Source organism: Castor canadensis, chromosome 15 (genome assembly GCF_047511655.1).
Source record: "Castor canadensis chromosome 15, mCasCan1.hap1v2, whole genome shotgun sequence".
Classification (NCBI taxonomy): Eukaryota; Metazoa; Chordata; class Mammalia; order Rodentia; family Castoridae; genus Castor; species Castor canadensis.
Genome location: NC_133400.1, coordinates 77,587,598 through 77,599,837, shown reverse-complemented (window position 1 = coordinate 77,599,837; position 12,240 = coordinate 77,587,598). Strand labels below are relative to the sequence as shown.

The 12,240-nt window shown below is 33.8% G+C and overlaps 1 protein-coding gene across 1 annotated transcript in view; it reads left to right on the top strand.

Annotated features, from left to right (window-relative positions):
- The window catches only part of Malrd1 (MAM and LDL receptor class A domain containing 1), a 598,455-nt gene that overhangs the window by 100,479 nt on the left and 485,736 nt on the right, over window positions 1–12,240 (top strand). The window contains exon 14 of the mRNA XM_074056557.1: window positions 2,880–3,000. Coding sequence (XP_073912658.1) covers window positions 2,880–3,000 — 121 coding nt within the window. The remainder of the gene's footprint in view (window positions 1–2,879; window positions 3,001–12,240) is intronic.

Here is a 12,240-nt window from a genome sequence, read left to right as displayed (position 1 = left end):
ATATATATTATACTATAAAATATCATAATTTGCAAATAAAACAATAGTGCCTCCTGGTCACATGCATGCCATCATACCCTTTATCTTGAGTATTGTAGGTATAGTCCATTTCTATTTATTGAATATTTATGTATGTACCACATATATCTAGAGGTATAAACCACTGTATGTTTTCAGCTTGAGTAGTATCATAGTATATTTTTCTGTAACCTACTTTTTAAAAATTTTTTTTTATTATTATTCATATGTGCATACAAGGCTTGGGTCATTTCTCCCCCCTGCCCCCACTCCCTCCCTTACCACCCACTCCACCCCGTCCCTCTACCCCCTACCCCCTCAATACCCAGCAGAAACTATTTTGCCCTTATTTCTAATTTTGTTGTAGAGAGAGTATAAGCCATAATAGGAAGGAACAAGGGTTTTTGCTGGTTGAGATAAGGATAGCTATACAGGGCATTGACACACATTAATTTCCTGTGAGTGTGTGTTACCTTCTAGGTTAATTCTTTTTGATCTCACCTTTTCTCTAGTTCCTGGTCCCCTTTTCCTATTGGCCTCAGTTGCTTTTAAGGTATCTGCTTTAGTTTCTCTGCGTTAAGGGCAACAAATGCTAACTAATTTTTTAGGTGTCTTACCTATCCTCACCCCTCCCTTGTCTGCTCTCGCTTTTATCATGTGCTCAAAGTCCAATCCCATTGTTGTGTTTGCCCTTGATCTAATGTCCACATATGAGGGAGAACATACGATTTTTGGTCTTTTGGGCCAGGCTAACCTCACTCAGGATGATGTTCTCCAATTCCATCCATTTACCAGCAAATGATAACATTTCGTTTTCTTCATGGCTGCATAAAATTCCATTGTGTATAGATACCACATTTTCTTAATCCATTCGTCAGTGGTGGGGCATCTTGGCTGTTTCCATAACTTGGCTATTGTGAATAGTGCCACAATAAACATGGGTGTGCAGGTGCCTCTGGAGTAACCTGTGTCACAGTCTTTTGGGTATATCCCCAAGAGTGGTATTGCTGGATGAAATGGTAGATCAATGTTTAGCTTTTTAAGTAGCCTCCAAATTTTTTAAACCTACTTTTTAACTCAAAAACTCATGCTGAAGGTATTTCCATATTAGCACATAAAGATAGGTAGTATTTTAATGCACATAGTATCCCATGGTGTATAGCACCATTTATTTATGGATTCACATTTGTTTCTAGTCATTTGCTATAAAAATCAGCACAGAAGTAAGAAAACATTCCTGCACAGTCTTCATGTGTATACCTATGAGTACCAGGGGTAAATGCAGAGAAATGGACATAATTTGCATAGCTTATGCTATTTGTATTTTTCATGGATGTTTTTCAGTTGATCTGTACTAGGACTAGCTCAGCTCCTGCAGTTGATCATTTCAATCTGTTATACAGTTAATTCTCCTAAAATCCTGTACTGGTACAAGACCCAAAGTTTTCCCAGCATACCATGTACTTTCACATCTCTTCACTTTTACTTGCATTGTTATCTCACTTCTTGGGGAAAGACATGTGGCATCAATTATAGATGAGGTTTAATATTACCTTTCCAGTAAATATTTCATCAAACTCTCAGTCCTGTATTCATGGCAGAAGTATCAGGGTGTTTTTTGATTCTCCTAGTGTGTTATACTTATCTTATGTATAGCATTTATAAGGTGGCTTAGTTGTTAATATATTATACCAAGTGTAGCCAAGAAAATTCATATCTTCTCCTCACCCATCACAAGGGTCATGGCTGACACCCCTATAATGAGAGATAGATTAAAGACAGCAAAGAAAAAAATTATTTAGCAAGTTTAACTTGACACAGGACATTAGAAATGAATTCCTAAAGACCCAGGGAAAACTGTATTTTTATGCTTAGGCTCAGTGAATAATGGGTAGTTATGTCCATCCATTGTGATTGGGGAAAAAAGAGTATGACTCTTAAGGGAAATAAATTAGAAGGAACTTCACAAAGGCTATTAGTTCTGATTCTTCTTGACCTCTTTCTATAAGATTCCTTTCATCTAGGAACGGGCAGGACACCTGTCATATGTGGGTCTTCTGGCCTGTTTTCTAGAGAGAAATATCAGGTCATTCCTTTACAACCAGCTTTCATACAGAAAGGGGAGGAAAAGTCAGAGTGACCTCTGATATGCCATTTTGGGAGTAGAATGTGCCCAGCCCAACTCACACAGTATATCGTGAGACTGTGGACATCAGATATCCCATGTCCAGGATTTTCTCTCTCTCTTTCTCTCCCTCCCTCTCATCTCTATCTCTGTTTTGTGGTGGAACAAAAACACAATGATGTGAGTGACTAGTAGAAAAGAAAGAAAATTACATCAATTATATCAGTCATTATTCAGAGTGTTAGAATAAATGAAACTTAAATAAATGCTGTATGCTTTATTGCATAAGTATGTTTCTATATATGTATATATAATATGCACATATTTAAATACTCTGATATGGAAATGAGTCACTGGCTCAAGCCAACCCATTACAAATGAATTCATATCTCAATTAAATTGAGTTGCAAACCAAACAGTTGATTACCCCAAAGAGCTCATTTTCAATGCATATGACTTTTAATGACTCCAATGGGAAAAGTGCCCTTCACTAATGATGGATGTTACAACTTTTAATTGAAACAAGGTTACCTAAGAGATTAAGGTTATATAAGATGCTGTCAAAGCAATTACGACTTTACAAATTTATAATTTGAATGGTCTGGTTAAAATAATTTTCTAAAATTAGATTGGAAGTGGGACAGGTGTAAATGAGTTCCTCTATAGGAAGAAATATGGTTGTGAACATTTACCTTTATGGCATATTGCTAATAATCTTATTTTTCTGTAATTGTAGTTAATTTTAGAAGCTACTGTTACAGAATCAAATGCTACTGTTGCTGTAGATGATATCAGTGTATCCCAGGGATGTGAAATTTCCTATGAATCGCTTCCAGGTGCCAAAATACAAAACACAGGTAAGTTATAATTACAATTTCAACATTGAGTTACTTAGCTCTTATTCATGTTAAAATATAAAATATATCAGTCAGTAATACTTAACACAGGATGTGGATTATATCATATGTTCTTGACACTTAAAACATACAGGTTTTAAAAAGATAAAAATACATCACAGTGCAGGTCTTAGACCTCTCTTCTAATAATATGAAAGTGTTTCTACTTGTATGTGACATTGTCACATATGGGTTTTTAAATCATGAATATTATGAAAGAATTTTAATTATTTTGCGTGTTTTAAAGATATTTCTATAAAAATTCACTTCCCAGTTTTATTTGGCACTTCAGATAAACATATAATGAAAGTCATATTTCAGAATCATACTTCATATTTCATATTTAGAAAATAAATCATAATGCCATGTTTGGAAAAGTAACTTAAGGCCAGGCAGAAATAGAGAAATTGACCTCAAATTATGTGCTTACATTCAAAACATAATATTTACAAAGAACAGATGGAGTTTGGATAATTCTTTGACTAAATTTTTTGTAGAGGATCTTAGTTAAAGGACAGAAAGACTGTTACACAAAATGAATCCCAAATGATCAGATAAATATTTTGGAACTATATCAATTATGGAAATTCTAGAAGTGCACTGAAAAAGTGTACCTTCCACTTCCAGTTACTCCATAATTCTAACACTAATTGATGTTCCTCTCTAACCATCTCTACTCCTGGGTCTTAATAAATAAATAGAGGGTAACAAAAAAGTCTGAAAACTATCACCCTTCCCTTTTCATAGTCCCTATGCATGGAAAATATTTTCATGTGAAATCAGGCATACTATATATTCTATAGTAATGCTTCCTGAAATAACATATTTACTGAGTGGAAAAAATTACATTCTTAAAGCAGTTAATTGGACTAATCAATTATATACATATGTAGATATATATATATAGAGAGAGAGAGAGAAAGAGAGGGAGAGTGATGGAACACAATTCTAGATTGAAAGCTAGATTAAGAACTTTTAAAAATTAATTTACTATTTTTAAATTTTAATTGTGAAAATAAATGGAGTACAGAGTCATAATTTGATACATGTATATACTGTACAATGATCAAATCATGTAGTTAGCATTCACATCTCCTTAAATATCTAAAAGCAAATGTATTAACATAAAATTGTGTGAATTTATGGGGCAGTGTGATACATGAATACTTGTATACAATATGTATGGATCAAATCAGGTTAATTAACTTTTCCATATTCTTGTCATGATTTTGTGTTTGGAAACTTTAAGCTCCTCTCTCCTCGTGATCCATAAAATATATAACATATCTGTTATATGTTTTTAATAATTGAATAATAGTCTATCATATATGTATAACACATTTTCTTTATCTATTCCTCCATTGATGGGCATGTAGATTGATCCTATATCTTAACTATTGTGAATATTGCTTTTAATTAAAGATCCTTTATTAAGGAGATCTTTCATTCTATATTAAGGAGATTTTTCATTCTACAGATTATATGATCCTATGTGCTAATATCCTGCCAGAATGAGTGTACTATGTACTTGCAAGCCTTTCTAAGTTCTGCATGTATCTGCCATGGCTCTGATAGATACTGAGGAATGCAAAACAGCATATGTGAAGATTCACTTAATGATTCATAAATTTTTAAGAGTTTGCCACCACTACCTTATTTCTAGTTTAAATAAACATTTTCTTTCTCCAAATCAAGTACCACATCACCAGCACTGGAATGAAAGAAAGGTACTGAACTTGACATTGAAGCATGCTTAACTGGAGGTATAGGGGCTAAAAGGTATAAAACCTTTCTCCATTCATCATAAGAATCACAGCCTATGCTTCTCTAATAAGACAGTCTAACAAAAGAAAAGCATAGCAAATTTATTTGATCAAAGATTTCATGACATAGATGGCTTCAGAAATAATGACCTAAAGATCCAGGGGAAAATGTTCATTTTTATCTTTAGGTTCCATGAAGAATGGATAGCCATGTAGAAATTTGATTGGGTGGTAGGGTATGATCTAATGGTAATAGACTAAGGGGGAAGGGACTGAGCAAGACTCTTTTATTGAGATTCTTCTTGGGCTCTGTAGGATTCTTTCATCTAGGTTATAAGACGGATCTCTCTGGAGTAAGGATCATATGATCTATTTTCAGGCAAGTTGGGTCAGAAAATTTCTTAATAGCTGGCTCATGCAGAATGGCAGGTCAGAATGAGCTTCTTGCTTCTGAGCCTTCCTTCTCCTCCCCTTCCCTCTTTTCCCTTCCCCTACCCTCCAATCTCCATCAGTTCGATGTACTTTGCATTATCAATTTCTGAGTGCTGAGAAGCAAATATACAGATAAAGATTTTTGAGTTATAATTAAAGTTAACCTTACCAAGTCTCTGTAAAAACTTGATCATGGTTATTAAGAACTCTTTTCCTAAATTAATCCAGAATTCTTTTATGTGGACATTAATCCAAACACCAAGCCAGTTGGTTAGAGCATACATCTAACTAGGCCAAAATTACATGAATTATTCCTGAATGATCAAAGGTTTTACACAAAGAAATAATTTCTTACTATTTTGCAAATATGACCAATATGCAATTATAGGATCTGCTTTATGTAGATTTTCAGATCTTCTTCTGGGAAGAAGTTTAGGGAGAGATTGAGAGAGGGAATTTTAAAAATGTTCCCTGTCACATAGCTAATTGTTACATTGGAGGGCAAAAATGGCCAGAAGTTTACGTAGACTCTGTGCTTGAACTGAAGATTTGAAGGCCTTAACTCACACACAAAGGGCTTCACCACTTCACAGCAATAGTCTGATACTTACATTTGAAATATAATATACATGATGAAAATAGCAAGTGGTTCTCTGATTTGGCCTATTATCAGGCTTCTTAACATTCAACATATTTAAAAACTAGTGTTGATGAAACGATTTTAATTCCATTTATTTGTTGAAAGGGACGAGAATGCCTTTTATTCTCTTGATCTCAATTTGAAGCTGGATTTGTGTCACTAGAGGACACAGGCTGTTTTTCATCCAGCAAGGGCTGTGATTTCACACCTGAATGCCCAAACAGAGCAGGTGAAGCCAATTGTGAGTGCAAGTACTGACTCATTCAGCCAAGATTTATGCATACATATTTATTTAATGAATGTAAAGCACATATTACTCAATTGAGTGCTGTTTAATGATGGCCAGAACTGAGACCTCTACACAATGGAAATGATGTGCCTGTGAAAGCAAACCAGATTAGCCTTAATCCAGTAGCAATGAACAAACACACACCTTTAACCATCAGTTACCATGTTGAAGTATAAAATTTGAACTAAATGCAAGATAGAACTCAAAACATAAGAACATGGATGTATTATAGCCAGGAGTAGGAGACAGAAGAGTAAAGAAAGAGAGAGGGGGGAGAGATGGGGGAGAGAGGGAGGAGAGAGAGAGGGAAGAGAGAGAGGAGAGAGAGAGAGAGAGAGAGAGAGAGAGAGAGAGAGAGAGAGAGAGAGAGAGAGAGAAGAAAGAGGAGAGGAGAGGAGAAGAGAAGAGAGAAGAAGAGAAAAGAGGAAAAGAGAAGAGAGAGAGAGAGAGAGAAAGAAATGGAGAAGTCTGATACTGGCTGAGTTATTCAAAAGAGAAATGTTTCTAAGGTCTAGTATCTTGTAGCAGGGCAAATTTGGGTGGATTTGGAGCTGAGAAACAATACATTTATAACGGTCACACTTGCCTACTGCTACATAATCTATACATAATGGAGCCCCATTCTAAACCCAGGCAATCTGCCTCTGGACCAAGCACTCTTAGCCACATATTTCACAGCTCTTCTATCCTTTTAAGTCATTATTGAACTGAGAATGATATTTTCTAGAGTCTATGAAGGGTCATGATGAGTTTGAGCAATAGCGAGTTTGAAGCCAGTGATTAAAACTTCCCTTTCTGAGGACAGCTATGTTCTGAGGCACCTAGAATGTCCAATGTTGACATAGTAAATGCTTCTAGAAGTTCAGGGGACTAATATCCCTGAAATAATACTCCTTTCTATCTAGTAGTTATTTCTTTAATCACATTGCATCTTATAAATCTGAAGTGAACTAAATTGCCCACAACTTTTCTAGTGTGTTTTGGAGAATTAAAAGACACCTTTATAAACATCAAAGGAAGATAAAAGGTCACTATTTGGACAAGGGACTCACAATCATGGTGAATTGCAAATGATTCCAGAAAAAAATGAGCACATAATTCCAGATCTCTAAAGTCTTATTTTGATTTCTTTGCTTGCTTTCTCAGGACATTAATTTTATATCATGAATCTGTTAGTTCATAGATATATTCATTCTTCATTCCATTTTTATGAATCCTTTTCATTAAAGATTCTGTCAGGGAGTTGAGCTGAGGTAAAGGCACAGTGAAGAATTTATATTGTTTCTTTCCTGCTTTTGCAATAAAAAGACTCAAAAGCAAGCACATGGAATTTAGGTTAAGATTCTAAGATTCTGGAATTGAATGAAATATCATCATAATTTTCACATAAACTTAAGTGCTTAAAAACCAAGTGTTCCCTCTAAGGAGAAAAAAGACTCACAGAATTTCTATTCAGGAGCATAAATCATCCTAAAACATAACACTGCTATTTGAGAATTTCAAACATCTAGCATTTTAATGCCATTTATCCTAATTTTTCTCACTTTCATGATCATTTTTAATCCAATTTGATTGTTTTCTTTTAGATGAGGCAGATCGTGGACTTCAAATGAATCCTTAAGCATACGAAGAACTTAGGCAGTGCATCTGAAATAAATTCAGAATTTTTAGAAAAATATGAATATAAATTTTAACTAACCCATATAAATTAAAGGAGGGTTAGATTTTAAAAAGTGATACACACACACACACACACAAACACACACATATAGATATAGAGAGAGAGAGAGTGAAAGAGAGAAAGAAAGAAGCTATGAAGTTTTTATAGAATTTTGATAGTTTTGGATAATTTACTTGAATATTTCTATATTAACTTATAGTATAAGATAGTATATTTATTAATTTATAGTATAGTACAGTCTAAAATCACAAAGTACAACCCTCTCTCCCTCCTCCTCTTTCTCCTCCTCCTTCTTCTTCTTCTTTCTCTTTCTCACTTCCCCCCTAGTTAAAGCATCATGCACTGACTATTAAGTTAAACTGTTTTTATAGTATTTATTCATAGTAACTCTAGTACAGTCATGTATCACTTAAGGATGGGGTATGTTTTGAGAAAGACATTGATTGGAGTCTTCATCCCTGTGAGAACATCAAAGAGCATACTTTCAACTTATATCAACTAAACAGCTACAGTATGACTAGGTGATATAGTCTTATAGGACTACCATGGTTTGTGATTGACCAAAACATTGTTATATGGCACATGACTGTACTGACCTAGTAGGACAGATAGAACACAGCTCAGCAGAACTTCTTTTTGGCTTTTAGAAACCCTAAAGTGTCATGCTACAGGATGAAGCACTTGGTGCACATGATTTTTGCCTGAGCATGGTAGAATTACAATGCATCCTAAAAGTTTATGCCAGAATGTCTTATGCCTAGGCATATGTTGACATTTCTGAAGAACTAGACAAATCATCTGTATGTTTCCATTAAGGCAATGCTTAGAAATTTCTGGGTATCTTAGTTCTCCATCCAAACTTAACCTCAGTAGGACAGATCCTAACAGGAAGCAAAGAGGAAGGGGAAGAGAGAGAACAGAGTCAGCGTGTTCAAATAACTGCAATGTTCTTAATGGTCCATTTGCACAGGGCAGGTTATTTGATACATAGGCCAGTGACCATAATCATTTACAGGGCATCTCTTTATTTCTTCTTTTATCATATCATTACTTTTTTTAAAATTGTTTTTGCATTTACTTACATATGTTATTCCCCTCCTCCCCCCCGCCTCTGGGCAGAACCTGTTCCACCCTCTTGTTCTCCTATTTTTGCAGAAGAAAACACATAAAAGATAATGAGAAAAACATGGTGTTTTAGCTAGTTTGAGAAAAAGATAGCTATATAGGGAGATTCCTCGTGTTATTTCCATGCATACATGTATTGCAACCCGAATTGGTTTATCTCTACCAGACCTCTTCACTACTTTCTAGTCCCCTTCAATTGTTCCTTTGTGATAGATTATTAAAAATGAAAATTTTGCTTTATATTATTATTTATGCAACTGAATGCATTTTGTCAGTTTTTCTTCCAAAGGGTTATGCCAATAAATAGTCACACCGTAAAGTAGAAGGGTGCCATTTTGAAATTTGCTTTACTTTTCATGGTTATTAAGATACTATTTCTTTTTTGTGTGTGCTTGGGGTACATTATGGCATTTACAAAAGTTCTTACAATATATCAAGTATATCATACTTGAATTCACCCCCTCTGTCATTCTCCCTTATCTTCTTCCCATTCCTGGAATAGTTTCAACAGGTCTCATTTTTCCACTTATATACATGTGTATACAATATTCACACTATATTCATAATTTCCTTCTTTTTTGAACACATATTTAGTTTCTCAAAAACAAAATATTAGCACTCTACGGAGTGATTTCTTTTGCACCAGAAAATAACTTACATACTGGATAATGATACCTATAATTTTAAGGTACACATGGAATGAAAAGGCATAAATTATTTTTTTTCTAGTCTACGCTGTGTGATGAGGTGAGAAAATAAAAAAAATTTGAATAGTTCTATAAGTTGTAAAGATATTTTAATATTTTGAAACAGCATTATCTGAGCACTATAATTTGTTTCTGTCTAAAAACTCTTTAGTCTGAAATGGGTATACTTAAAAAAAGTCTAAACGAATTTCTATTTTCTACTTTTCTGTGTTCTCACAAGAAAAACCAAATAAGTCTTCACTTAGTACTTGAATTCAATAAAGCTAGAGCAAAGGCAGGTTGAACTGCCCAAGTGAAAGGAGTGATTTATTATTTTTCTGATGTATTTATTCAAAGTTAGATGTTGGCTGTATATTTATTTTCCAAACTACTGTATGTGCTAAATGCAGAAAACTATACATTACTGTGGCATTTCCCTAGCTGAATTGAAGAATAAATCCTGATGGACTTTGTATGTGCTGATGGTTTATAAATGATTTTCATGAATTGTAGGCATCCATTGTTGACCAATAGTAATTGTTTTATTCTGCATTGAGACATATTTTCTTTCATTACATGAACGCAATGGGAGAAAGTCTGAGTTTTGCAAGGCAGGAGAGACTGAATTAGTGCCATATTTTCTTTTTTTCACTTAGTTTATAAAAAGCAATTTTTCCTTGTTTGTTGTTTCATTTCATTTTGGTGTTATTGGGAATCAGAATCACGGCCTTGTGCTTGCTAGGGAAGCACTCTAGCACTCAAGCCATGCTCCCAGTCCTTTAATGATGTCTCTCAGAAGGTCTTTTTGGTGAGATTAGAGATATTTAAACTTAATTATAAAGTGAAAGGTTTCCTATAACATGACTCTCTTTATCACTATAAATTACTGTTTGTTTGAATAAAAGATGGAAAAGCTGCCATTCTCTGTGCTCTGTTTTGTGTCTTTTCTCTACTTCTGTATACTTGAATGCAAGGGGAACTGTTTCTCAAAATAAAGCTAAATTTGCTAATTATTGAGCATCTTTCTTTTTTATTAAATACATAGTAGGAAATAAGTCTTTGTAGAAAAAGTCTGTCTAGTCACTTTTATTAGTAAAGGAAATTCTCATTTTCTTTCTATTATCCTCAAATTTAAAATACAGATGCTACTGTTTAGTCAGAAAACCTCTTTAAAAGTATGTAATTTAAAAAGACTTTAATGGGAGGTTGGTTCTGGTGGAAGTGCATTGTTTCTGTGAGATAAAACCAAGAACTGAAGAAAAAGTCCATTAATTCTCATTATGGATGTCATTGATAACTGATGGGAAAAATGAAAAATATTTTCATAGACAAGTAAAATCTGGTAAATAACCCATGATAGTTTCATCAGTCTTTGCTGCAGGTAAGTATGTTATTAAATTAGGGAAATTCATGAAAGTAGAGAAATGAGGTGATTCTTCTTAGCTGAAAATTCTATTGAAATGAAAATCTGGATATGTATAAAAAAGTCTTTTTCTATAATTATTTAAGATCAAATTTTAATATCATTATTAATGATGTCTCAGAGAGTAAATTCATTTCTGTCTTATTACTTTGAGCTAATTTGAGATATTGGTTTTGGAAAGATCATTGTTCTTTTGCACTCTTAAAATTATAAATTAGAATGACAACTGGCATTTTTTCCTATGAACTTTAACTACGTCAGTCCTTTTCTCCTTCTCTGTGTACTACTCTTGTCCATTTTGCTTCTGTTTTCAAGTTGTTTAACAATGTGTGTGAAGTATAAAGATGACATGATGATCCTTCCTTGTTAGCACCAAGTTTTCCAAACAATCTTGCAGATCTTTACCACTACAGGAAGTGAGAATGCTCTTTCTTCTGCTGTTATTATAAACCTCTCTTTGAGGAGTTGATTTAAAGATACTGAAAAGAATACATAATAGTAATGTGCTCTCACATTCTTCCCAGGAACTTACTTTGTACCTATTTAAAGTGTATTTATGTGTACTCACTCAGTCATAGCTAAGTAAAGTGCGATACAGGAACAATGGGCATCCAAGCCCTTCCTGCTGCACACGGTAGGGTAGAGTTGGGCCTGCAAAGTAGATCCTAGGGTTGATTTTCATTTTGCTTACTGAGTCTTCTTTCAAGGTGATTAAACTTATAAGGTTCTTAAATAACCGAAAAAGTTCCTCAGGCTCTTAGATATTTGAAAGGAATGCATTAAAATATCCTTATAGTTCATAAATTTCAGGGATTCTATATTTCAAATGTTTTCATTTTTGCTTGGTTTGTATGGCAGATATACAAAAAATTCTTTTCAGTGAAAGAATCTAAACATTTTTACATAAAAGAAACCACACAAAACATTATCTCTTTTTATATAACATGTTATATAATTATATTATTATATTTTACCCATGAAATAATAACAATAAGTAACAATAACAATAACTAATCTGTTAGAAGAAATGGTGTGGAAGATACAAAAATGTTTATTTACTTGGAAGTGGAGAGTAGTTTACAATTTAGATGAGAAGATAAAAAAAATCCACAAAAGATGTCACTAGTAAAAAAATGGTAGATTTGCCCCATTGGTGATAAGG